We start from the raw sequence: 27012 nt of genomic DNA, 5'->3' as shown, positions 1-27012 counted from the left end.
ATATGGAATCTTCGAATAATGAGGGGCAGCTGTCTATTCTTCATTCACTTGGATTCGTCCGTTTGATTATCAGTTCAAGCTCTTGAGTGGCCTGGGAGCATCTGGGGGCCTGAGAGACATGGCCCGTTCTCCCGGGTGGGGGGTGCACGCCGTTGGCAAGCATGGCCTGACCTGTTGTTTCTTGCTTTGCTTGATGTTGATAGTGAATGAATTATTAGATAGAATGTTCTTAACTGCTGTGAAGAAGGATCTGAACTTGCAGACGAGAGGTTCTGGCCTAGCACTGTCTTGTAAAATGAGGAATGAGTACTGTTTCTGGGGTGTGGAGGGGAGATCCTGTTTTTACAGAGTCACAAAATAGTCGAGCTGGAGATCGCATCTGGTTCTGTGGTTTTACAAATGAGGATGAAGTCAACGTCACATAACAGAATGAGGATGTAGGGGCCCTGCAGGGTTACAGTTCCATCATTAACTTGACTTTTGTCTGTTTAGCTAAGCCCTAGGTGACAGTGAAAAGATCTAGAAAACTTGCTCCTAGGTAAAAGATGTCTTCCTGCACTGAGGTCTCGCCTTCATGAACAGGTGTGGCGGGGCTGCCAGTTGCATTGACTTTGTCCTTTTTCTCATTTACTTTTGCACACATTTCTGCTCTCACACAGTGATCACATTCAGCAGAAAAGGAATTTCAATTTGCTATCGGAAGGAACTGTCTTCCAAATTAGCATCTCTTTTGACGTTCAGACCTGAACAATGGTTACTCCTGCCCACTCATACAAAAGAAAATTAAATTTTATCACTGTTATGACTAATGCTAATTTCCATTTATTAAGTACCATAAAATAATATACAGAAACAATGAATTAGACATGGTCTCTGCTGAATGGATTTATAATTTGCATGAGATGTGATAAATTAGGGAAAGGATGGAAATGTAATTCAGGGAGAAGGAAGCTCCTTAGAGTAGAGCAGTTAGTAAATCTGATGCTTTGTTTTGACCTTTCCTCGAGAAGTTTGAGAAGGCCAGAAAGCTTCAGGGCCTCACTCTAGCCGCTTGTCGCTTTCCTCTCCCTCTCTCCTACACAAAACCTCCAGTCACACTGGTCTTTCAGCTCGCCTTGCACCTCCTCGATCCCAGTCCTCTTGGCTCATGACCTGACTTGACTGAAGGATTTTCTTCCTCCCTGGTCCCACGTCAGGCCCGCCCTTTAGATTTTTGCCCATGTCCCTCTTCCTTGGTAGCACCTTGCTTCTTGTTCTGTGGGTCCTGTGGGTCTGACCCGTCTGACCACGCTCGTCCCTGGGCACCGAGAGCAAGGGATTCCCTCCAGAGTCAGACATGAGCTCTTTTGTTGGCATTGAAAGCTCTTCACCACCGGGTGCCTTGCTACCTTTCCAGTCTTCTCACACATCATCATCATCAGTAATATTAATTATTAATAACTCATTTCATATTATTGGTTAATAATCATTATCATCATCACGCCATCCTGGTAATCTCAGCCTCCTTGCCATTGTTCTCCCAGGGTACTGAGTCTCCCATCTCTGCCTGGGACCATTCACCGACCCCTCCACCCCCTTCCCTCTCCTCTTCCCCCAAGACTTGACTCAGGACTCAACTCTTGCAGGAGGCCTTGGTCACCAAAGGAGCTTCTCTGCCTAATGCTTTTTCTGTTGTCTCTTCCATTAGGATGTAAGCTCCTTGGGGGGGGGGGGGGCTTTTTTTCTTTGTATCCCCAGCACCTGGAACAGATTAAGGACTTACTGTATGCTTGTTAACTGACTGACAGAGTGTGGGTAGGCATGATGAGAGAACGGTTTGTCAGAGAAAGCTCTTGGCCTTTTACTAGACCGAAGGCTTGTTGCAGATGTCTCCCATTTCGTAGGCTCTGTGAGGATCAGTATGTGACTCAGAGCCTTGTTATCCCCAGAGAAAGAACTTTGGGTGCATAAGGTAGTTCAAAGGAACGGCGTCCATAAGGTACATCAAAGGAACGGCGTCCGTAAGGTACATCAAAGGAAAGGAGCTGTTTAGTTACTGAGCTGGGCATTGGGAGCCTGCACATTTCACCAGACTTAAGTGTGGACTTACACTCTAGTAATGCCTGGGTGGAGACAGGGGCTCCTGCCCTCATAAAGCTTAGAGTTCAATGAGAGTAAGAATGGTCCACACAGCTAACTATCCAACAGTCATCCCCAGGGCAAAGGTCATTGCCAGCCAGGGGAATTAGGTTTCAGAGGATAGGGTGCACTTTCAGGGGGCTTTAAAGGAGACGTAGGGATTTGGGGACAAAAGGGAATGCAGGGTATTACAGGCAAAGGGGTTTCCGTGGAGGGGAGCACAGAGTGTCTGTGTGAGAAGAAAGATGGGGTTTTTGTCTCTCCCCAGAAGTAGTGGGAGGAATTTGGAAGAGAGGTTGATTTCAGCTTCACGTTAGGAGGGTCATCCACCAGAGCCTTCTCCAAGGGGCCCCAGCCACCTCTGGCCACCGTGGGTGGCACACGCCTGGCTGGCCACTTGCTGGGCATAAGGTGGGTGTGACCACTTAGAACTGGGACAACGCGAAGAGTCTGTGCTCATGCTGTTTCAGATTGAATTTAGACAATGCTAATCCCTAATTGACATTCTCACTGTTATGTGAATGAGCTCTGTGGGTCCCATTGTGGCCTGTGATGCTAAAATGAAAGCTCTTCTTTGCCAGTGTATCTGTGGCCACCCTTCCTTCCAGCAGGGAAGATCTCCAGCCTCCACTTCCTGCCCCTGCTAATGTTTGGCCACTTCCTCAGGTCAGTTTGCCGCCCAGGGTGGGCTCTGTGTGCTTGGGGACTTTTCTTGTGGTTTTTTGGGTTTTTTTTTTGACACTAAGGCAATAAACCAGTTAGCAGACCTCACTAACTAAGGAACCCCTTAGTGGTCACTTGCCCTCTCCCTGGTGGCACATGTCTCTGATAATGTCACCCTCACTGTTTTTCCTATTTGATTCCTCAGTTTGTCATGTCTTTCAACCAAGGTTGTACTGGGGCCAGCTGTCAGGGTGCACTGGAGAGCCAGTTGTTAAAAGTTCAGTGTGAGCTTTTACATCTTGGAAACTGGCAATGGTTATAAGTCAGGGCTTGATCTCTTGTTTGGTTGGTTGGGTGTACTTAAGAAAGTGAGAAAGAAGATGCTAATTCATATTATACTTAAAAGTGTGTGGGGGGGGAGGAGTGGGGAAGAAGCTGTTTGTTAAATATTTACCAGCATACTCCTGGTTTCACCCTGCTCTTTCTAGTCTGTGTTCCTCCCCATGGGCTTTTGGGTGATCTGAACCTTCATTTTTTGGAGACTGTGTTGTTTCATGATTGGCCACTGAGAAGATGAGCCTTTGTTTTAGGGGTGAGGTTGGGGTCTCCCAAAGGCAACACAGCCAGCTTCCCATCTCCATTTCACTTCAGGGTCCAGTTTCCTGTCCATTTGTAGTTTGTGCCTTTCCTGGATACATGTACTGGTGCTTGAGTCTTAAAGGTTGGCCATCCTTCCACAGCTCAGAGACTGGACCATAGGCAGGTTTTGTCCAGTTGGGTTCTTTTATTCCTAGTAAAGCCATGCATCTTGCATGATTCTGAATGGCCTCTAGTGGGCTCTGCAGTACATCCGGGCTTGAGGCAGGCAGCACCATGGTGCCAGAAAACAGGAACAGGAATGGTGTGAGGGCCTGGACGTGTGTAGCAGGCTTCTTAACCTTTTTTGAGTTATGGACTAAACCCATCTGGTAAAGCCAGGGAAGATAAAGATAAAATCCATAGTGTTGCAAAGGAAACCTGTGCTATTGAAGTATAGCTAGCCCTCTCAAAAACCCCACTGCAGATGACAGGCTAAATTTCCCTGATCTGTAGGGGAGCCCTCTTGGACGTAGGCCCTGGGGAACTGGGCCTGCTCTGGGACAGAGTGAGCTTTTGGGCAGGCCTTCATCTTCCTCCCTGTTTTGTGCTTTGCTTGATACTAACAGGGCAGTTATGGGCGTCACTCAGATTTTATACAAACCAGATTTTGGGGGGAAAGTACAATTTGTTTAGATTAATGTGGTTTGCTTTTATTGATAGTGACTTCTTATTAAGAAAGTCTAAGCCTGTGATTTGCAGAACAGATTCTGATTTGCATTAGTCCAAGGGGTCTCCTCCCTGGGAGTTTTCCTAGACCAATGAAATCACTAGTCAGATACTTAAGAATCATTAATCCATGATGCTGCCATTTGAACAAGGAGTTTCAGTTACCATTAACCTCCTGGGAAGAAAATCTTATAAAGGTTTATCTGACTTTTAATGGGCCATAAACTGGTTACAGTTGGCTCAGAACCTTTGTGCAAATGACCAGAAGGTGAGAACTGCCCAGGCATTTTTCTGGCTCTAAAGTTTTCGGAAGATACACAGCATTTCTCAGGTTTGTCATGGAGGGTTTCTTCCCAGTTGCTACCTTTGGAAAGAAGGGCCTTGAGCACCAAACAGAAGATTTTGTATTTGATCCTGCAGGTATAGGGAGCCAGTGAAGTTTGAGTAGGGGAGTGACTTGCCCTTTAGGAAGACGCCTTTGAGAGATGACTGGAGGATGGACTTGGGCCTCACAGACCATCAGTAGGCCTTTGCAGTGGTCCATGCAGGAGGTGATAAGGGCCTGCACCACGGTGGTGGCAGTGTCAGAGGAGAGAAAGGGAGTGAATGCAAGAGAGGTCACAAAAGTAAAACTGACAGGCCTCAGCAACAGGTTGGAGGTGTGAGCAAGAATGATCGAGGAAGTGGAGAGGATCCACAGATCGCAAAGGTGATACCTCCCTGGGTGATTGGAAGGAATGAGGGAGAAAGATGATGAGATTGGTTTGGGGCTTGGTGAGTTCTGTGGATTACCCAGTTCAAGATTCCACTAAGCAGTTAGGGATGGCAGTCTGGAGGTTAGGGCTGGATGAACAGATCTGCTGAGCAGCAGCATAGAGGTGATGATTGAGTCCGTGCCAGCCGATGAGATCCCCAAGCTTTCTGGTGTATAGAGAGAGGAAAAAAGAGCCCCCGCTGACCAGCTGGGCACGCAGCAGCCATCTCCAGGCTTTCCTCTTGCCCAGGAGAGGATGTGGCCCGCTTGGGTGTCTGAATTGGGCTGACTCGGAGTGTCACTCCCCTCTTGGGGCTCCTGGTAATGCTGGGCAGCCATCCGGGCGGCTAGGGGTAAAAAGGGCCTGTCGGGCCTCGTGGGACCCCGAGCCTTGGTCTTTCCCAGGCAGGGCTGTAGACTCTCTGTGCCGGGCAGCTTAGTTCTATCACCTCTGGGCAGTTGGGGGGGGGGGGGGGTTTGGTGGCCTTAGGCGATGTCCTGTAGCCCTGTCACCAAGGAGAGACTTGCGTTGGCCACCATTGTCCTCAGCCCATGAAGAAGCGCTTGTTCCGTTTTCTAGACTCCATGAAGATGACTGCCTTTCCCTTCTGACATTACTGTGGATGTGGTACGGTTCTGAGTACGTTACAGTTCTTTGTTGGTTCTGTAGCAATAAGAATGATCATTTATATAGCGTGCTTTACCAGTGTATCCTCATAGCAACTCTTCAAGGTATATGTTATTATTCCTATTTTACAGATGAAGAAACTGAGGCAAACAGAGGCTAAGTGATTTCCCTTGCACCACCCAACTAGTAAGTGTCTGAGGCCAGATTTAAACATGCCTCTTTTTGACTTGAGGCCCATACACTGTGGTGCCCCCAGCCTCAGTCTGACTTTTTAGCTGACTTTTGTTTGTTTGTTTATTTTTTTTTGTTTTGTTTTTTGGCTAGGCAGTGGGGTTAAGTGACTTGCCCAGGGTCATATAGCTAGTGAATGTTTTGTGTCTGAGGCTGGATTTGAACTTAGGTCCTCCTGAGTCCAGGGCTAGTGCTCTATCCACTGTACCACCTAGCTGCCCCCTCAGTCTGACCTTTTTAAAAGAGATTCTTGGAGCACAACTTTGCTTTCTTTGATAATTTGAGAGATTCTGCGGTTGGCCACTCTCCGTCGTGTTATATTCACTATTATTCCCTTCAGGGTCAAAGTGTAAAGCTTTGTGACTTTGTCCCAAACACACAGTCTTCGAGTCTCTTACTTAACCAACTTAACCATGCTATTTTATGGGGTTTTTTTTCCTTTTTAATCTTTTATGTGTAGTCCTGTCTCTTCTCAGGACAGTGCTTAGCATGGTGTGTGGCATACAGTAGGTGCTTAATAAATGCTTGTTGACTAAGAAGCCACTCAAGAGCAGGAATAATGTCAAACCTCTTTGTATTCCCCAGGGACTTACACATAGTAGGGCCATGCTCAGCAAATGATGATAATATATTGCTATGTTGTGGTTCTTGTTCCACTTGTAAATGGAATGATAAACAGATAAAGGAATTGGAATGATATCAGTGGAATTATATAAACAGGGAAAAACGCAGAGAAAACAGTAAAGAAAAGTCCTGGGCTTGGGACCAAGGGCCCTGAGTTTACGTTCTTTGTCTACTCCTCTGAAGCCTGGGGCTCCGTGCGCAGGTCCCTGAAGCTCTCTTGACCTGTGATTTCCTCGCCTGTCACGTGGGTGTTCGGGGCCAAGATGATTTCTGCTGATCTTCAGCTCAAAGGCCTGAAAACTAGGAGAGATTTGGGCCTGGGTGCCTGTGCTGAGAAAAGGACTGTATGTTAATAGGAGAGCTGCCAGCAGACTGTGCCTTTAATTGATCAACAACCATTTCCGTGTTCAGGCACTGTGCTCCATGTGGGATACAGAAACAAACAGAAGAGTTAGATGAGTAAAATCAGAGCCCTGGCAGGGACTCTAGCTTCTGTTGGTCCAGCCCTTTGTTTTATAGATGGAGAAATCAAGGACCAGAGGGTGGTGGGGAATGACCCCAGGTCTCTCCTGAAACCGCAGGGCCGCTCTCATGCCCGAGCTGCCCTGCTTGCCTCAGCAGGTTTCTGATTCTTCCCTCTGAGTCCAAGCAGAGCCAGGAGAGTGAATCCATCTTCTATACGATGGCTGTCTTCAAGGGGTTGCACCTTTCCCTCTCAGGCTTCATTTGGTGTGAATCTGAAGTACTTCACCACATTGGTCACTGCCACCATGTGCCTTAACTGATGATGCTCAGAGCTGAGTACAGCACTGCAGGCTGGTGTGACCAGGGCGGGGCACAGCCACACAGTCCCCCTCCTCATCCCAGACAACAGGCTTCCTTTAATGCAGCCTAAGATTGCATTCCTTTTTTTGTCTGCCATATGTACTTTGTACTGTGTACAAAGGCAGTAGGCTAGTGTTGGGCTTGGTGGACTACTGCTGAGGGTCAAATCTGGCTTTCTGAGTGCAGGCAGTTCTGGCCCACCCCAGTCTGGACTTGGGGCAACTTGGGCTCAGGCCTACCTGTGACATCCCTATACTAGCAGTGCAAGCACGGCCAAAGACTAGAGTGAGCCAGAGGGCTTGTCAGCCTGCACTGGTGGAGGGTATGCCCTGGGGCTCTCTCCACACTGGAGATGAAATCACAGATTGGGAGAAAAAAACAAGAATCCTCTTGTTGAGAGCCCTGTGGGGCTGCATCTTGGCAAGAATTCATGAGGTGGGCTGAGGTGGGAGAGAGCCTGACTGGGGAGAGGGAGGATTCTTTTAGCTGCTCTGGGGAGAAGAGGTCCCAGAGGAGAGAGACTGGAAAACAGGAAGACCGGGACAGACGTGGTGTAGCATTGCTCAAGTGCAAGTGAGAGGGGGTGAGGATTTAGCGGTATGGGGCAAGAGGAGCTGGGACGTGAGGGAGCTTGTAAAGGTGGAGCTGGCCAAAATCAACAGCTGGCTGAGCAGAGTGGGAGCCAAGGGAGAGTTTCCTGATGTGGGGCCGCAATAGCGGGGCTCTCAACAGAAATGAGGAGCGTGGAGGAGGATTAAGATCAGGTCAGAGACGACTGAGGTTACTGATGGGGGTCAGCAAGGAGCTCTGAGGGGGAACAAGGCTGGGGGACAGTAGGAGCTCCTTTTTGAGCAAGCTGAATTGGACGTGCAGTCTAGCTATTGAGTTGGAGGTAGTTGGACTGGCATTTGGTGTGGAGGTAAAGTTCAGGAAAGAAGAGAGATCTAGAGAGATACGGGAGAATTTTCTGCATAGAAGTAGTTGAACTCTTTGGAGGAAATGAACTCACCAAGGGGAAAAATGAGAGAAGAGGAAAGACCCCTGCTGAGTCTTGTGAGTCACCCCTACTTAAGGAGCAGGAGGAAGATGAGCATCTACAAGGTCAGAGGTTACTGCAGTCATGAGGAAGGGATGGGGCCCCAGAAAAGGCCTTTTGCATTTAGCAGGTAACAGCTTATTGATAACTTTGGAAAAGTGTTGCAATAGAATGGAGTCAGGAGGTGAAGGGAACGCCTGGGCAGCAGGAGTGGAGAAGCAGCTGGGCCCTGGGAGAATGGGGGATTCCAGCTTGAGAAGTTGGCAGTAGCCAGACATTTCTAGAGCTATAAGGTTTGCAGAAGCCTTACAAATATTATCTCATTTTGATTCTCACAGCAACCCTGGGAGTTGGTGCTATCACCATGTCCATTTTACAGATTAGGAAACTGAGCCAGGCACGGGTTTAGTGTCCAGCTTTGGTCACACAGTAAGTGTCTGAGACAGGGTTTGAGCTTGGGTCTTCTTGACTCCAGAAATCCAGAGGATTTTCTTTTGAAGGATGACAAAGACCTGAGCTTGTGAGTAGGAACTGTAGGAGATATGGAGCGAGAAGGAATGTTAGAAGATGAGGCTTGGTGAGCCTAAGACAGAAAAGGGAAATGTAGTGTTTGGGAGTAGGGACAGAAGACCTTCCCTGTTGAAGGTGGAGATGGCTTCAGGTTTTTCAGTAAAGTAGGTAGGAAGTCAGTAAGCATTTATTAAGCATCATCTTGGCCCCAAACACCCACATGACAGGTGAGGATGGGGTGTTGCCAGAGCAACAGTAGAGTGCTCTTTTGTGCTCAGGCCCTGTCTGAAGTGTTGGGGATAGAAAAGAGTCCCTGCCCTCACTGAGCTCACAGTCTGATGGGGGAGATAACAAAGAAACAATTCTGTGCAAACAAGCTACATGCCCGTTACATTGGAAATAAGGAAAGGCGAAGACAGGAGAAGTCAGAGGGGCTTGTGGGGGAACGGATCGTAGTTGGGACCCAGAGATGAGGCCGGGGAACAGCCTGAGAAAATGGCTGGCGCAAGAGATTGAGTGTCTTGTTTGTGGAACATCCAGGAGGCCAATGTCATCGGATGGAAGAGGGGGAGGAAGGTGGAAGACTGGAAAGTTGGGGTTGGGAGGGCTAGGTCATGAAGGGGCCTCTGCAGTTTAGTGAGTAGGGAGGAGTGACTTGTGCTTTAGGAAGATCACTTCAGTGGCTGGATGGAGGTTGGCTGGGAGTGGGGAGAGACTGGAGGCAGGCCGACACCCCAGCAGGCTCTTGTCCAGGCATGAGGCCTGCCTTAGGGTGGGGGCAGTATCCGAGGAGAGAATCGGGTGTGTTGGAGAGATGTTGCAAAGGTGAAATCAATAGGCTTTGGTAACAACTGGGACATTTAGGGAGAGAAACAGTGAGGAGTCCAGGGTGATTCCTAGATTGGTAGCCTGAGGGACTGGGAGTATGAGGGTGCCCTTTATGACAATAGGGAAGGTAGGGGTGAGGGAAAGTTTGGGGGGAAAGATGATGCATTCTGTTGTGGACATGTTGAGTTAAGATGTTGGAAAGGTGGTTGGAGATGTGAGCTTGGAGGAAACTAGGTAGAACTGACATAAAGTGGCTTGAGGATGTTAAGGGAAAGCTTTGGAAATCTTCTCAGGGAAGCGTCAGTGAAGAGCCCAGTACTGCGGAACAAGAGGAGTAAAAGTGAAGGCTTCCCTGAGGTTAGATCATATGACTGGTGGACTCCTGGACTTCCTGCATCACTGCCTGTGAGGAGGGAGAGGGCTGGGTTTGAGATGAGGCTGACCAGCAGAAGGACAAGAGTGTGTGGGGGGGGGATTAAAGGGCCGAGAAAAATACGTGACTGACCTGTTTATAGGATCAGAACTGAAGGGAAGGAAATGAGATCAGCTCCAGGGGGATGGTCTGCGAGAGCAGGGAGAGGGCTGGAGGTGATGCTGAGGAAGAGTAAAGCAGAAGGAGGGCTGGAGGGGGGAATCACAGGATCCTAGTTTTAAGGCTGGAAGAGAATTTTGAGGTCAAAAAAGCATGAATTTGAGTTGGAAGAGACCTCAGCCCAGATGAGCGTGTGCAGGCTGTGGGAAGCTGGGATGAAGAATCAATCACTGGAGAACAGGAGGCATTCCCAGGCACCGTCGGGCAGGCGCCAGGAAGGCTCAGCTGATAGTAGATAACAGGAGTTTAGAGTGGATGTGGCGACTTCCTCAGGGTTATCTACCCCAACCACCCTCTCCAGTTTGCAGGTGAGGAAGCTGAGGGGGGAGGGGGAAATTAGTGACTGGCCTGACATCCCATAGGTAGTAAGGGGGTGTAACATCACATATGCAGAGCCGGAATTGGAAGGGAGGTCCTCTGCCTCCAGAGGCAGCTGTTTTCCCTAACTCACATCCTGACAGGGAGATTGTTTCAGAGGCTGAGGCAGAGGAGGCCTAGGAGCTGGAGGTGAGGACCTGGTTTGCCAGAGCAACAGGAGAGTGTTAAGTCCTTAAGTAGGAAGGCAGTGAGTGCTTCAGGTAGAAAGGATAAGTGTGAGCCGGTACTGAATAATGTCCAGAGGGAGGGAGGAGAGTGACCTGAAGACTAGCAGAGAAAAGCCAGGCTAGGCAGGAGATAGATGGATGGAGTGAACCGTGAAAGAGGAGAGGCTGCTGCTGACTCCTGCTGGCTGGTGGCAGGAGGCGGCAGTGGAGAGACGAGGCAGGCCGGGATCCTTCCACTGGAGACAGGTCAGGCCGGCCCAAGGAAGCCATCGAAGAGGAAGGGGGAGCAAGGAGGGGAAGGTGCCTTGGCTTGAAGTCCTGAGGGCTGGACTGGAATGTCAGCTCTGCTGCTGAGCTCTGTGACCTTCCCTTGGGGGGCCTTGGCATCTTCACCTGTAAAAGAGGGGCTTGGACCAGATTGTCTCCAGGATCCCATCAGGCTCTTAATGTACAATCCTGGCGTCCTCGAGCATTGACATAGAGGAGATGTTGGAAGCTGGGTGAAAGGATGGGATTGTGGAGAGAGCCAAGGGCCTGGAACATGGCCTTGGGGAGAGGGTGGAGAGCCAGCAAAGGAGCCGAAGCAGGAGGAAGATTAGGAGAGTGGGGGTCTAAGCTTAAAGCCAGGAGAAGAGACAGGCAGTACGAGCAGGTACATTTAACTGTTAGGGTAGGCAAGGCAGCTCAGTGGCACCATGATGCACAGAGCACCGGGCCTGGAGTCTGGAAGACTCATCTTCCTGAGTTCAAATATGGCCTCAGACACTTCCTAGCTGTGTGACCCTGGGCAGGTCACTTCACCCTGTTTGGCTCAGTTTCCTCATCTGTAAAATGAGCTGGAGATGGAAATGGCACACCACTCCAGTGTCTTTGCCAAGAAAACCCCAGATGGGGTCACAGAGAGTTGGACACGACTAAAAGTGATTGAACAACATCAGGCTAGTCTTTAGGGGCTTTGGAAAAGCGGCTTCAGTTGAGTGGTGGAGACAGACTTGTCTCTAGATTGCAGAGAGATCTCCTAAGAAGGAGATAAAGTGTTGTGGCAGTGGAGGTATTAGTTAGGAAGTATGTTTCTCAGAAGTTTTGGTTTTAGGGGGAGGAGACAGAAGTGATGGTAACAGGATGGGGTCAGAGCAAAGAGGAGAGTTTGGGGGTTTGTATTGTTAGGGATCCCACAGCATGGTGAGATGGGCCGGGAGCTGGGAGGGAAAGAGATTAAAAGTGTCTGAAAAATATGCCGAATGATTGATACGGTCAGGTCCTGGAGAGGTTGGGAGGGGTTGAGATTGAAGGCAGTAACTTTTAGTAAGTGGTAGTCCTTCAAAGCCGCTAGGAAAGGAAGAGAGTTTGAGTGAGAAGGATGAGAGGTTTTGGAGATGAGAGGATGCCCGTTGGATGACCTGGGCCTTCTCCTTAAAGAGTCAGTGGTTAAATGAGCTTCTGAGAGTCGGGGTGAGGGGACTTAGCTGGGACTTGGGTAGGGAAAGGTTTGAAGTGTGTTCTGTAGAGAATGAAGGAGTCAGGGTTGAAGGACTGCTGAGTATTGGTGAGGCTTGTGGTCCATAAATTTATAGTGGGTGAAATAAACTTGATTTTTCTCTGGCAGTGCCTGGGAGCCAGAGAGCAGGAATGGAGGAATGGGGGGGGAAGGGGGGGAGCAGGAGTTGGGGGGTCATTAGTCGGGATTGATGTCAGAAAATATGAGGGAGCAGGTCTCTGGGCTAAGTAAAGTCCGAGTACAGGAGAATAGGATAGGGTCAAGGGCCCAGAAGTAAATGAAGGCAATGTAGGGGCTTAAAGCAGTGAAGGAGTAGAATGAATTTCTCTGGCTGAAGAGTGATGACCCTGGGCTAACGAGGTCATTAGTGGACTGAAGTCTCCAACAATGAAGATGGCAATGGCCTGATGAAGGGAGTACCTGAACCTGGCCCACAGTGTCAGGGCATCTTCAGCCTCTGAAATGATGTGAGTACAAGAAAGCTCCTCTTCTTTGTATTTAGAAGAAGGGGGTTTTACTTACATGCCTTGATCGTCTCGCTGGGCGGAGGCATTCATATTCATATACTTGCTCTTCTCCTTCCCTAATTTCTACTCGTACCTCCATTGCCCGACTGACAGCTCATCTCTTTTGAACATGTGTGCTCTTTCCTTGCATGAGAACCCTGTTCTCCTTTGCTCTTCTCTTGTCGACTAGTAGAAGAGCCTCCGTTCCCTACTCTGGGTGTTCCGCATGGCTTCTTAAACGAGAATCTCAGTCCCTCAGTCAGCAGACATTCTTTGTGTGCCAAGCTCCATCTTCAGAAAATTGTTCTTCTCGTGGAGTCCCACAGACCCTAGTTTTCATTCTTTTCTCTTGTCCTTTTCCTTCCTCCCTTTGTAGCTTTATTGTTTTTATACCTGAGATATTTTAGCCAACATCTACTCTAAATTATCCTTATGGCAGTTTAACTTATTCTGTCTTCTTCTGTGCTCACCGAAAGTTAAGATAAAATGGCCCTGTAGCAGCTGGGTTTTCCCTTTGAAAAAGTCAAAATAATGCATCCCCAGCTTTCCCTCATAGGATCTAGTTTTAATCCGTTTAATAATTTTCTCTGTCATTTTTTCAGATCCTTTCTAAGCCATTAAGTCCACCGCTAGCCGTGGTTAGCCCCCTTGTCTTTTTAAGTGACAGCTCTTTACTGCCTCCATGTTACACCTTGTCCTGCTGCCATCTTTCCCTGCTTTTTGTGGACCTGTGCAGTCACTCTCCGCCACACCCCTGGGCTGGAGCTGGGACAGTAAATGTTGTGCTTGTAGCCCTCTGACTTTGCCTTCTCCCGTTCGGTTCTGATGTCACGTGGATTTTGCGGCCCAGCTGGAGTAGTGAGGGAAAGGACGTTGAGCCAAAGATGTTAGAGCTTCCCACATCCCTGGTTCAGTCACTAGGAAAGACCTTTGGCATTAAAACAATGACTTCCCCTCCTGCCCCCTGCTTCTCTCTGCCAAATAATCCACAATGCTGTGGCTCAAATAATCTTTCTCTCTTGTTGTTTGGATTGCTAATGCTTTGCCTCCCTGTCATCCTTCGTGTGAATTCTAAGCCGGTCATGATCAGTGGCAGAGAGGCTGTGTACTGCAGGAGATTGCCGGGTCTGGAATCAGGGATGAGGACTGGGCCCTTGCCTTAGGCACCAGTGAGACACCCTATGTGTTCCTCCTCCACCTGAGGATAAGACTTCTTCTAATAGCGACCTCCTGGGATGGTCGTGAGGAAAGCATCCTCCAGAGCTTTCTGCACCTTGTGGACGTTTGCTCCTCTCTCTTGCCTTCTCTTACTCAGCTCGTCGTAGGATCACAGAAGCTAGAATCTACCTGGTAGATGGTCCTTGGGGCCATTTAGGCCAAACCCTTATTTCACAGAGAAGGAAATGAAAGCCTGGGGAGGAGGGTGACCTAATGACGTTCCCATGGGCACTGCAGGGACAGAGAGGCCTTTTCACTCTGCGTGTAGAACATTTCCCTCTCTTTGCCCTGCAAATAAATAAAAACTGACTGGGATTCTTGGAGGTAGAGCTGAAAGGAGCTGTTAGGAATCATCACCATCTTGCTCATGAAAGGGAGAGGGCCCAGTGCTCAAACCTATGTCTCTGATGAAGGAAAAGCATTGAACACACAAGGAGGAACAGGAGAGATCGAATAACCCCAGAATGTGGCATTGGCTTTGCACACACAACATGGAAAAGCAGCGTGAGTTCACAGAATGGCAGTCTCAGAGGGAAAGGGCCCTAGAGGCTACCTACACCAATCCCTATCCCTGAAGGCTTCTGGGGAAGGAGAACCCACTGGCCTTGAGAGGTAGCCTGTGCAGTTCTTCTGTAGCTCTAATGGTTAGGGAGATATCCTTCCATCATGCCTGAGGGCATTGCCTCTGCAGTTAGGATCTCGGTTCAAATCCCACCCATGACACTGTGTAACCTTGGGGAAACCCTTTAGCCTTCTTGGACTCTAGTTTCTCCATCTACAAAACGAGGGGCTGCACTAGATGACCTCTAAGGTCCCTTCCAATTCTAGCTCTGTGATCTTTGGGCCATTGGAATTTCCACTCTTTACTTCATGTTTTGCCCCTTGGGATCAAGCAGAACAAACAGACTGAATTCTTGTTTACTCTTACTCGAAGACATCTTGTCTTAGTAATCATCTCTACTTCTTTCACCCACCTCTCCTTTGCTGCGATCTCTGGGCTGGAAACTGGCCGGCTTATCAGTGTCCTTCCTGAAAGGGGGCACTCAGAACTGGCCACAGCTGTTTAGATAAGGAAGCAAAATGAGCATTTATTAGTAGCTCCTATGTGCCAGGCACCGTGCTAAGAGCTTTCATGCCACTGTGGCTCTGTTAATGCAGCCTGAGCTCCCGAAGGGCAGGGCCTGCTTTTTGCTTTTTTTCTTTTTACTGCCAGAGTTGCCCCTTTGCCATTCTTGCACACACTGGCCGCCGTATGAAGCCTTGGGGATCTGAATTGAATTCTCTAAGGAAAGTGCCAGGTGAAAACCAGAAGGCTGAGGACAAAGTCTGAGGAAATACACCAAGGAAGTGACGGCCAGAGGAAAACCAGAATGGAGTGACGAGACAAGAGCAGCAAGGGTCAGAGTGGGAGATGCTTAGCAGAGAGTCCAGGAGATTGGGAAGGAATATGAGGTCCTCAGATTGTACAGGACACACCTCATCCCAAAGCCACAGAGTGGCTGTCTGTGCACGTGGGCTGGGTTTGGAGACCTTAGAGGCTGTGTCTTCATCAAACTCCCCTACAGCTTTGTGCGAAGCAGCATGGTGCCCCACGAAACAAGAAGCTGCAAATCCTGCTCCAAAGATGTACCTGGGAGCCCAGCTTTCTTCTGGTTTCATTGATAGCTGAGTGTGATTTCATCTCCTCCAGGAGGCCAGTTGTTGGTCATTGGACAGGAATCTCGTCATTAGCATATCATAGATTAAAGTGTGTTGTTGGTCTAAAAATTGTGATTCTTATTACCCTCTGGCCTCTCTCCTTACCCTAGCTACTACGCATTGAACCAGTTGCCATTTTAAATTATTGTGTCCTGGGTTGGTGTGGCTGAAGAAATGTCCTCTCCAGTAGGCTAGTCTGCTGGGGATGTGCCTATCCATGCTTTCATCTGCTGGTTCTTAGAAAACAGATGTCATGTGTTTGTGGGGCCACTCTCGAAGTCTTTGCACCATGGTACACCTTGCCAGAGCTTATGCTCAGCCAGCTGGCAGAGCCTTTGGGAACCTAGGGTGACCTGCACACTGTGATGAGGCGTTGGAATAGGTCTTTATGGAGTCTTGGTTCAATGTAGTTGTAGAAAAAGAGGATGATGGGGCAAAAGACACAGGAAAATGTGTTCCAGGAGAAATAAGTCAGGGAGACCCAAGACTTGCATGAAGACTTTCTTTAAAAAAAAAAAAAAAATGGTAGGCCCTAGACATGGTGAGCATCAGATTATACAAGAAGTGAATTTGACTACATCTTAACAGACAGTAAAAAAAACTTATTATTGACATGGAAATTATTCTTAAATTTGGATTCTCTGCACAGTAGGACAATGTATATGTCAGAGTTAAATCAGAATTTAAACCAAATAAGAACAAAAAAATCAGAATGAGAAAATGAAAAAAAAAGTAGGATTAGAAAATGGAGGAGATGGTTAGGGTTAGAGTTAGGTAGGGTTAATATGTTTAGCCTTGAAATGTAAAATGGACAACAAAAACTTCATGTGCATCAATTATAAGAATTTGATTTGCAAGTTAAACTAGTATAAACTAACTACGGTAGTGGTGTCAAACTCAAAGTAGAAATGGAGCCACTAAATCACGCATAAGGGTCCCTGCAGTCAGCATATTGACATACCCACATATTAACATTACTTATGTTCTATTGTATTTTTAATTATTTTGTTAAATATTTCCAAATTATTTTTTAATCTGGTTCAGTGAAGGCAGGCCTTCATTGAACCAGATTTGACACCTGGACCACAGCAGCAAAGAGACCCTAAGGGTCAAGAGAACACTTTTTTTTAGCAGATGGTTGACTTGCCAAATATAGAGAGGGCTCCCAAAGACAACACTGTGTCAGGATGCACAGTAGTGTCTCATGAGGTAGAGAGGAGCAGTGGTGGGGAGTAAAACCAATTTAAAGAAAGCTTGGCAAGTTACCCAGCGAGATGAAAATGTAAAGGGGACCACAAACAGAAGAAAAATGGAAAAGATTTGCAAAAATGTTTCTCAACAACTTTTTCCCTGCCAGCTAGGATGGCGGAAGCTCCTCACTTGACTCTTCATGTTCTAGCACCTAAAGAAAGCAAACCTGGGAGAGCTTGTGGGTGGAGTCAGTTTATAGAGAGGACACCTGTGCTGGGGTGGGCAGACACTGAGGGACTGATAGACCAGTGTTTGAAAGGGGGGGGGGGGTGCGCACGGATCTCACCTTAAAAAAGGTGTCCAAGAGAATCTTAGTGACTCACCATATAGCTCCACTCCTCTGTCTATGCCAAATCTTGATGAGAATCACGTAGAGATGAATTGAGGACATCCTCAATGAAAGTACAGTAGGGAACAAGCAGGCTTTTGTAAAGAATATTCAACGATGGACTTCATCAGTGGCATCTCATAGTTAACTAAAAGATGTAAAGAATATAAGATCCCATTGTACTTAATGTTTACTTCAAATTATTTTTTTACTCTGTAGAACAAAATGTGACATTAATGATGGTTTTTCAGTGTCATATCTCACGTCCATATGGCAAGATAATTCAGTTGTAAGTTATACTAATAGATACAAGGCTGTTCAGTGACCCACTGATAGTAATAGCAAGCCCTAAAGACAGGGAGATGGATACTGGCCACAGTGATGGAACGATCAGTACAGATTCTGTGCCTACAAAGGATTTCTTATGGATGAGGAGGTCTTCCAGGTTCTATTGGCAGCTAACGTTGTGCTGCAGATCTTCCTGGAAGAAATCTCTTATCACTCAAAGGAGTCATTCCTACCAGGTAGATAAAGGGGAAAAAATTGCCTAGATTTCAACATACGTCTGAATGAACACCCTCTAGAGCTTATTCAATAGTGTGTATATCTGGGAAAGACAATACAGAGGGACGATGTGCTGAGTTGAAAAGGAGGAGAGGGGGCTGGATTATCTTCAGGACATTGCAAAACCCTTGGACTGACCCCAAGCTCCACCTAACAGCCAAGGCCTGCAGCTTCAAAAGAAAGAGTTTAGCAGTGTTGCTGTGAGGCAGCGAGGCCTAGACCAGACCTGAATATGGGCGTAACTCAGAGGGCGATGGAGAGATGTACATGGTGGTGGTGAGCAGGTGGCAGCCTGGCATCAGTGAGGAATCAGTGTTCTCCTAAGAACAGGACTAAAGGATGTCAGCAAGGAATTGTATGACCCAAAGTGAAGAAGTGCTGCTGGCATGAGGGAGAGTAGGTGGGTGACCAGGGTGCTCCCCAGGGGCCTCCAAACACTGGGTGGACTCGAGTGGAAGCTTTCAGGACATGAACAAAAGCCCCACGGCATGGATGGCAGGTACCTGCAACACTGGGAAAGGACTCCCAAATCACTGAGCAGAAGGAGCATGCCAGTTATGAGCTTAGAAAGACACTTGTTTTGGGACACATTGCTGTTGCTTATCTGGCTGCAATGTTGTAAAAAGTCTCAGATCATTTTCTAGAACAGATATGTTAAAGACGTGGCCAGCAATGCTCTGGAGTGTTGCCTGAACCAGATTGAACTGGTAAGTGAGAAAGAGTTACTGAAAGAAATAAAAAGGAAATAGAACATGTCTAGTCGTGTCTGACTCTGTGGCCATCATCCTCTATTGTCCTCTTTCCCTTTTGCCTTCAGTCTTTCCCAACATCAGGATCTTTTCCAGTGAGTACTGCCTTCTCATCATGTGGCCAAAGATTTAAGCTTCAGCTTCAGTATTTGACCTTCCAGTGAGTAACCTGAATTAATTTCTTTCAGTATTGACTTGTTTGATCTCCTTACTGTCCAAAAGACTCAGAAGTCTTCTCCAGCATAATTTGAAAGCATCAGTTCTGCAGCGCTTGGCTTTCCTTATAGTCCAACTCTCACGGCCATACAGTGCTACTGGAAAAGCCAAAGCTTTGACTCTGTGGATCTGTCAGCAAGGTGATAGTTCTTCTTTTGAATCTGCTGTCTAGATTTGTCATCACTTTCTTTCCAAGGACCAGGCATCATTTAATTTCATGGCTGCAGTCACCATCTGCAGTGATCTTTGAGCCCAAGAATACAAAATCTGACACTGTCCATTTCTTCTCCCACTATTAGCCAGGAAGTGATGGGACCAGTTGCCAAGATCTTAGGTTTTTGATGTTAAGGTTCAAGACAGCTTTTATACTCTACTCTTTCACTCTCATCAAGAGGCTTCTTAATCTTGACCACTCTCAGGATTTTTTTATACTTGTTTTTTACACTTCTTTTGTGCATATATGTGCATTTTGTCTTCCATCCATGTACTCCATGGTGCAATTTTCATGACCTACTTGCAGTTCCTCCCGCAATATACTCCATCTTCATCTCTTTCTTTGCCCAGGCTGACCCCCTCTGCCACCTCTTGGTTTCCCAGGCTTTCTTCACAACTCAGCTTAAATCTTATCTTCAGGTAGCCTTTCCTGGTTCCTTCAGCTGTTAGTGCCTTCCCCTTTCAGACCGCTCTCTACCTCCTCTGTGTATATCTTGTATATACCTAGCTCTTTACATGGTGTCTCCTTCGTTGGACTGCCAGTTTCCTTGAGAATAGAGACTGTGTCTGCGTCTCTTTGTATCCCCTAGCTTACCAGAATGCCTTGCACATAGTAAATGTGCTTGTTGACTGACTGCCAAATATTCTCGTTATTAACAATTTCTCCTATTTGCAATTTGTTTTGGAATAACAAGATTCCATTGCATTCATATACCAAACATTTAGCCATTCCCTAGTAGCCAGGTACTCCCTTTGTTTCTGGTTCTTTGCTGCCATGGAAAGTGCTGTAATGAATATTGTGTTATGTTTGGGATTTTTGTTTATATCTTTGACTTACTTGGAGTACAGGCAGAGAAATGGGAGCTTTGACTCAAAGGGACTGAACTGTGCTGAACTCTTTCAACAGCCTGTCTTCCTGCAGCCCCCTTTTACAGTGATTATTAGTATATTGTGTTCTCTTTGCCAGTTTGTTATGCTTGAGGTAAAACCTCCAAATTGTTTGCAAGTGGTTTCAGTTTTCCTTTGCAAGCTGTTGACTCCTGTCCTTTGACTACTTACTTAGGAGGGAATGGTGAGAAAGAGGGATGCACTGGGAGAAGGGGAGGAAGGGAGAGGGAAAATAGGGAAAATTATCCCAACTAAAAGAGGTGCAAAAGGAAGAACTTTTGTAGTGGAGGGGAGAATGAAGGGGGATCACGGGCAGCCCTTGAACCTCACTCTCATTGGAACTGGCTCAAAGAGGGAATAACACACACACTCAGTTGGGTATAGAAATCTGTCTTAACCTACAGGGAAGCAGGAGAGGAAGGCGATAGGAAAAGGGAGGCTGATAGAAGAAGAGTGAGTGGATCATGGGAGATAGTGGTCAGAAGCGGAACAGACTTTGGAGGGAGGAGAGAGAGAGAAAGATAAACAGAGAAAAAACAGAATGGAGAGAAATACACAGTTAGTAATCATAACTGTGAATGTGAATGCGTTGAACTCACCCATAAAACAGAAGTGGATAGCAGAGTGGATTAAAATCTGAAACCAACTATGTTATTTATAAGAAACACACTTGAAACAAACTTAACAGAGTAAAAATAAAGGGCTGGAGCAGAATGTGTTATGCTTCAATTGAGGTTAAAAAAAGCAGTGGTAGAAATCATGATCAAGCAAAACCAAAAATAGATCTAATTAAAAGAGATAAGCAGGGAAACAACATTTTGCTAAAAGGTACCATAGACAAAGAAGTAATATCAATACTAAACATATATGCACCAAATATATGTAGAGTATCCAAATTCTTAAAGGAAAAGTTAAAATGATTTACAGAAAGAAATAGTAAAACTATACTAGTGGAGGACCTCAACTTTTCCTTCTCAGAATTAGATAAATCTAACCATAAAATAAACAAAAAAGAAGTTAAGGGCTTGGAATTTTAGAAAAGTTAGATATGATAGACCTCTAGAGAAATTTGAATTGGGATAGAAAGGAGTGTACTTTTTCCTCAGCTGTACATGGCACCTTCACAAAAATTGATCATGTATTAGGGCATAAAAACCTCACAACCAAAAGCAGAAATATTAAATGCATCCTTTTCAGACCATAATGCAGTAAAAATTATGTCCAATAAAAGGCCATGGGAACAGATTAAAAATTCATTTAAACTAAATAATTAAAAGGTATGAGTGGATCAAAGAACAAATCATAGAAAGAATAATTTCATTAAAGAGAACAGCAGTGAGCCAACATACCAGAATTTATGGGATGCCGTCAAAACCGTACTTAGGGGAACTTTTATATCTCTGAATGCTTACGTCAATAAAATAAAGAGAGGTCAGATCAGTGAATTTGGGGCGTGCAGTTTTATTCTTGTTATTTTTTTTTTTTTTTGACTAGGCAATGGGGTTAGCTGACTTGCCCAGGGTCACACAGCTAGTAAGTGTTATGTGTCTGAGGCCAGATGTGAACTCAGGTCCTCCCGAGTCCAGCGCCGGTGCTCTATCCACTGTGCCACCTAGCTGCCCCAGGGCATGCAGTTTTAAAGAAAACTAGAAAAAGAACAAAAATCCCCAACTAAACACCAAATTAGAAGTCCTGAAAATCAAAGGAGGGATTTAATACAATTGGAAGTAAGAAGACCGTCAAACTAGGAGCTGGTTTTGTAAGGGAAAGGCAATAAAATGAATAAACCATTGGTCAATTCGATTAAAAAATAGAAAAACCAATTACTAGTATCAAGAAAGAAGAGGATGCATTCAGCACCAATGAAGATGGAATTAAAGCAGTTATCAGGAGCTGTTTTGCTCAATTATACGCTCTCAGTCAAAGTGAGACAGGATGAGCATTTACAAATATGTAAGTTTCCCAGATTAACAGAAGAGGAAATAGAATACTTAAATCACCCTGTCTCAGAAAAAAGGAATTAAACAAGTCAAAAATGAGCACTCTAAGAACAAATTCTCAGGACCAGACGGATTCATAAGTGAATTCTACCAAACTTCTAAAGCATAATTAATCTAATCTCAATACTATATAAACTATTTGGGAAAATAAGCAAAGTAGCAGTCCTTTTGTGACACAAACATGGTGCTGATACCTACATCAGGAAGATCAAAACAGAGAAAACTATAAATTTCCTTAAGGAATATTGATGCAAAAATTTTAAGTAAAATACTAGTGAGGAAATTACAGCAATATATTACAAGGATCAAACACTGTGATTAGGTAGGATTTAGACCAGGAATGCAGGGCTGGCTCAGTCTTAGGAAAACTCAGCATTATTGACAATATCGACAACAAAAACAACAAGAATCATGTGATATTCTCAATAGATGCAAAAAGCTTTGACAAAATACAGCACTCATTCCTATAAAAACACTAGAGAGCATAGGAATAAATGGAGCTTTCCTTAAAATGATAAGTAGTTTCTTTCTAAAACCATCAGCAAGCATTGCCTGTAAAGAGTATAAGCTAGAAGCCTTCGCATTAAGATCAGGATTCCCATTATCACCACTGTTATTCACTGTTGTACTAGAAATGCTAGCTATCGCGATAAGAGAAGAAAAAGAAGTTGAAGGAATTAGAAGAGGCAATGAGGAAACAAAACTATCACTTTGCAGATGATTTGATGATATACTTAGAGAAAAACTAGTTGAAACAATTAACAAATTTAGCAAAGTTACAGGATATAAAATCAACCCGTATAAATCATCAGCATTTCTATGTTATTACCAGCAGAGTCCAGCAAAAAGAGATAGAGAAATACTTAAAATAACTGTAGCCAGTATAAAATACTTGGTAGTCTACCTGTCAAGACAGACCCAGGAACTATATGAACACAATTACAGAACACTTTTCACACAAATAAAGTCAGATCTGAATAAATGGGAAAATATCAGTTGCTCACGGGTAGGCCAATCTAATATAATAAAAATGACAATTCTACCTAAATTAATTTACTTATTCAGTGCCATACCAATTTAAGAAAAATTATTTTATAGTGGGTTTAATCCCATTCTGGATTAATCCCAGTATTATTCTGGAATCACATGTGGTCACATCAGTTGTAAATGGGGAAAAAAAGAAAAAAACAAAACCCCAAAGCCAAACATCCTAATGCCTTCTTAACCAAATTTCCTTTTTTTATTCTGCTTTATAGTGTTCAACATGTTCATACTGTAGAATCATGGAGCCTGTTCTGCAGTTGCAAATGTAGATTATGTCTATGTACGCGTTTGTATGTCTGTGTAGGTGAAATAGAAAGACTTCAAACGTGTTCCTTTACAGTGGTTCTTAAAGCTCTCCTGCATCCTGCGGGATTGGATTTTGTTTTGTTGGGTTCTGTAAATAAAGCAGGCAAAACAAATTTGTTTAAAAAAAAAAAAAGCTTGTTGCTTACTATTACGTGTGCTAAAAGAACAGAAATAATTGCTGTCAACTTAGGAAAGCATAATGACGGTCACATTTCTCCTACTCATGTTTTCAAGGGGGAATTCACTTTATGAAAGTAAATGGGAGCAAAACCACCACAAAATATAGTTAATAGAAGCCTTTTTATATTAAAAATAGTCCATAAACCCACATAGATACCAACTAATTTGTTAGCTACAATAAAACCTTTAAGTACGCATAGTTTGTCCTCTAAAAGTGAACAGAAAATATTTTGCGAAATAGAATTTTAAAGGAGCATTATGAAACAATGTAGGTGGTTAAATTCCAAGTACTCGGTTAAATTTGCCTTACATAATGAAATCTATTGTAGAAAATTGGAAAGTAGCTTTGTGGTCTAGTTCTATGTAGGAAGGCCTGTACATTCCTGTGGCCCTCTCCTTGTCTGCCCATTTCCCCAATGAAGGGGCCTGCTGTGGTCATGCAGCCTTGCCTAGTGAAGCCCTTCATGTGGGAATAAAATTGGAAGGTTCTTCTACTTCCAGCTGCATTTTGTGGTTTTCACATATTTTCTTCAAATCAGATAAATGTTTGCAAATGTAGTCATGAAGGTAGCACGGTGACTGGAACGCTGAACTTGGAGTCAGGAAAACCTGAGTTCAAATCTAGCCTCACACATTTACTAGCTGTGTGACCCTGGACACAATCTCTTCATCTCTGTCTGCCTCAGTTTCTTCATCTTTAAAATGGGGTGCTAGCAGCACCTACTTTGCAGGTTATTATGAAGCTCAAATGAGATAACGTACGTCGTCATGCTTTGCAGGCTTTAAAGTACTTTATTCATGCTACTATTCTTTGTATAGCTTCAGAGTTGGTACCATAGACAGTTATCTTATCCAGCCTTCACATCTTACAGATTAGGAAGGTGAGACTGAAGAAGAGAAATGACTTTTCTCCCATCCCGCAGCTCGTCAGTGGATGAGCCAAGCTGGGTTCAGGAGTTCGCACCTCTGATTCTAAATCTGGTGTTCTGTCTTTTGCCCATGCTGACTCCCCCCTCTAGGTGATACATCGATAGTTGTCAAAGCAACATTCAAGGGGTGAGCCTTTCAGGAGAGATTGGTTCAGACGTGTTGGGTGTTTTTTCCCGGAGCCCTTTTATATTCTGGATGGGCATTGAGAACTCTTCTGATCTACAAATGGTCAGAAATCCACTGGAGGAAGAGGAAAAGCTAAGGCCTTTAGCAATCCTGGGCAGATGACCATTAGATGCCTACTGTGTGCTAGAATCCATGCTTGACTAGTGATAGAAATTCAAAAACAAGCAAGTGCTACGAGCACCAGGGAGCTCCCGTTCCTAGCCAAGTCAATACGGGCCATGTCCTGAAGGGCCGTCAGCCAGCAAGCATTGATGAGGAGCCTGTTCTGGGCCCAGGGGCAGCCAGGCAGGAAAGTCTATGGGATTTAAGCTGGAGAATCTTACTGAGTTTTTAGAATGCCTCTACCTTCTCTGCAGCAGGTGATAACAAGAACAGTACTTCTTAGCACTTGAAGGTGTTCAAAGCAAACAGTAGGTGCTTAATAGATGTCTATTGACTGATGTAGTTTGATCCTCTAACAGCCCTGAGAGGGTGGGGCTGGCCTGTGAGTAGCAATTCTTTTCATTGTGCCTTTTTTTTTTTTTTTTTTTTTTAAGCAAATGCTTATTGTGAGCATCCTTGACCTAGTGACGGGGCCTCCAGGCTCTTCTCAAACCAGACACTCCATCTCCCAACTCTGGCTTTTCTTTGCCTTTCCCTCATGCTGGGAATACTGTTCCCCTCCTCCTGTCTGCCTCCTGGCTTCCCTGGCTGCCTTCAAGGCCCAGCTCACCCCCCCCTCCCCACAAGAAACCTTTTCTGAAGTTCCTTAATTCTCGTGCCTTCCCGATGGTGATTATTTCCAGTTTGTCCTGTGTATATCTTGGTTCTATGTAATTGTTTTCCTGTTGGCTCCTGGTGAGCTCTTTGAGGGCAGGGACTGTCTTTTGCCTTTCTTTGTATCCCCAGCCCTTAGCATAAAGCCTGGCAAATAGTGAGTGCTTAATGTATGTTTATTGACTGTAAAATTTTGCGGTTTTAGTAGTCACTTCGTTTCACCAGCTCTTCTGGGGGAAAAACATTTATCAGTATGCCTTGGGCTTTACCTTAGAATTTACTATATCCAACAGTTCGTTGTAATTTCATTTTTCCCTCTTTTTTTTTCCTAAAGCAGCAGCAGCAGTGATGCAGCAGGTGTTAGACAACCTCACCGAGCTGCCCTCGTCTGCGGGGGCAGGAGAAATAGACCTCATCTTCCTCAAGGGCATCATGGAGAACCCGATTGTGAAATCCCTGGCAAAGGTAGCTGGCTTTGTTCATGGGGTCCTGGAAACATATGGGAAACGCTGTTCTTTGGGAGGACTACAGTATTTCAGATGTTACCGTTGCAGGCAGTGCCTCTGGTAATATCATTTTAGTTGACAAATGATAATCCCTGTCATAAGGAAATCCTAAAGTGTTCACAGTAAACCAAGTTTCTTCTTACATTAAAAACAGAGTTTTATTGCTCCTATGGACCCAACTCTGCCTTCCTGTGGTTAGAAAAATTCCAGGTGCATCTGTATAGGATCATAGATGAAGTTAGAGTAGGAAGGAGCTTCGGGAATCTTTTATTCCACTCGTCTGACTCATTTTACAAGTGAGGAAATTGAGTCTCAGAAAGGTTAAGTGGCTTCTTCTCCCTTGTTTCCCTTGATGGGATCTGGAGCTGAGGAGAGAACGTGGGTTTAGTCTCAGTATTCTGGAATCCCACGGAGGGCCGTCTGAACGTCTCTATCACACTGTCTCAGAGCCACCTGATCCCCTCCACGCGGGCCATCTGATGCTCTCCGTGGTGACAGGAAGGCTCTCATTGGACTGGGGAAACTCATGCAGAGTCCGTGAGATGGGCGATCTGGGACCTTCTTGCTTCTCCTCTCCCTCTGCGGAATAATCTGGTATTTAACCAAAGGCTCGCTCCTTCCTTTTCTGTATGGAATCCATTGCCGCATGCGTTGCTTTCTCGACTTGACTTGTCCCTTCCTTCATAACGTTCTTTGCAATCTCTAGCCAAGGCCAAACCATGTTCCGTCCTAGACCCCTGAAGCCCTTGTGATTCCTGGTTATGGAACAGTTTCCATCCTCCCCGTGAGCCAACCTTGTTTGGTCCTAGGGTCCCTTCATCCCTCTCTTTAACGTGTGATGTTTTGATAGAGGAGTCCGTCTGGCCATCTCGTGCCCAGGGTCTTCCTGGGCTCACACTGGCTGCTGTTGACTCCTGAGGTATTGCTGTGCTGGTTTTTCTTGGTAGACTGGGAATCTGTTTCCTTAAACTTTTTCTCGAACAGCTTTCCTATGTGTTGTTGCGTCCTGTCCATTGTGCTCTAGGAGGACTGAGGGGAGGATGCTCATTCTAGCCCCCTCCTCCACGGGCAGCTGCTGGTGCCCAGGCTAAAGGAAGGCTAGCACTCCTCTGTGGAAACGTGACCCCTTGTTAACGGGCCTTTCCGTCTTCACGCTGTGGCCCAGTGGAGAGTGTGTGTGCTGGTTGTAGAGTCAGAGCACCTGCATCCAAATCCCAGCTTTGCCACTGGGCCTCAGGGTCATTGTCCGTAAAACGGAGTTGGACAGAACGCCCGAAGGTCCTTTGCTGCTCTGAACTTGTGCTTTGTGTACTGGC

At 45.7% G+C, this 27012-nt stretch overlaps 1 protein-coding gene across 8 annotated transcripts in view; it reads left to right on the top strand.

Annotated features, from left to right (window-relative positions):
• Positions 1-27012, top strand: part of MPP6 (membrane palmitoylated protein 6) — an 85792-nt gene that overhangs the window by 22654 nt on the left and 36126 nt on the right. For 4 of the 8 annotated variants that reach the window (XM_027872065.1, XM_027872062.1, XM_027872063.1 and 1 more), the window contains one exon: positions 25525-25655. In XM_027872065.1, the coding sequence (XP_027727866.1) occupies positions 25525-25655 (131 nt within the window). Of the gene's footprint in view, positions 1-10191; positions 10423-12407; positions 12625-25524; positions 25656-27012 lie in introns of those variants that run through there. The other 4 variants (XM_027872068.1, XM_027872069.1, XM_027872067.1 and 1 more) reach the window with 4 other exon arrangements.

The sequence above is a fragment of the Vombatus ursinus genome, unplaced genomic scaffold (genome assembly GCF_900497805.2).
Source record: "Vombatus ursinus unplaced genomic scaffold, bare-nosed wombat genome assembly UNPS02014799.1, whole genome shotgun sequence".
In the NCBI taxonomy this organism is placed as follows: domain Eukaryota; kingdom Metazoa; phylum Chordata; class Mammalia; order Diprotodontia; family Vombatidae; genus Vombatus; species Vombatus ursinus.
The sequence above is the reverse complement of the archived record's forward strand: the minus strand, read 5'-3'. Positions and strand labels throughout refer to the sequence as shown.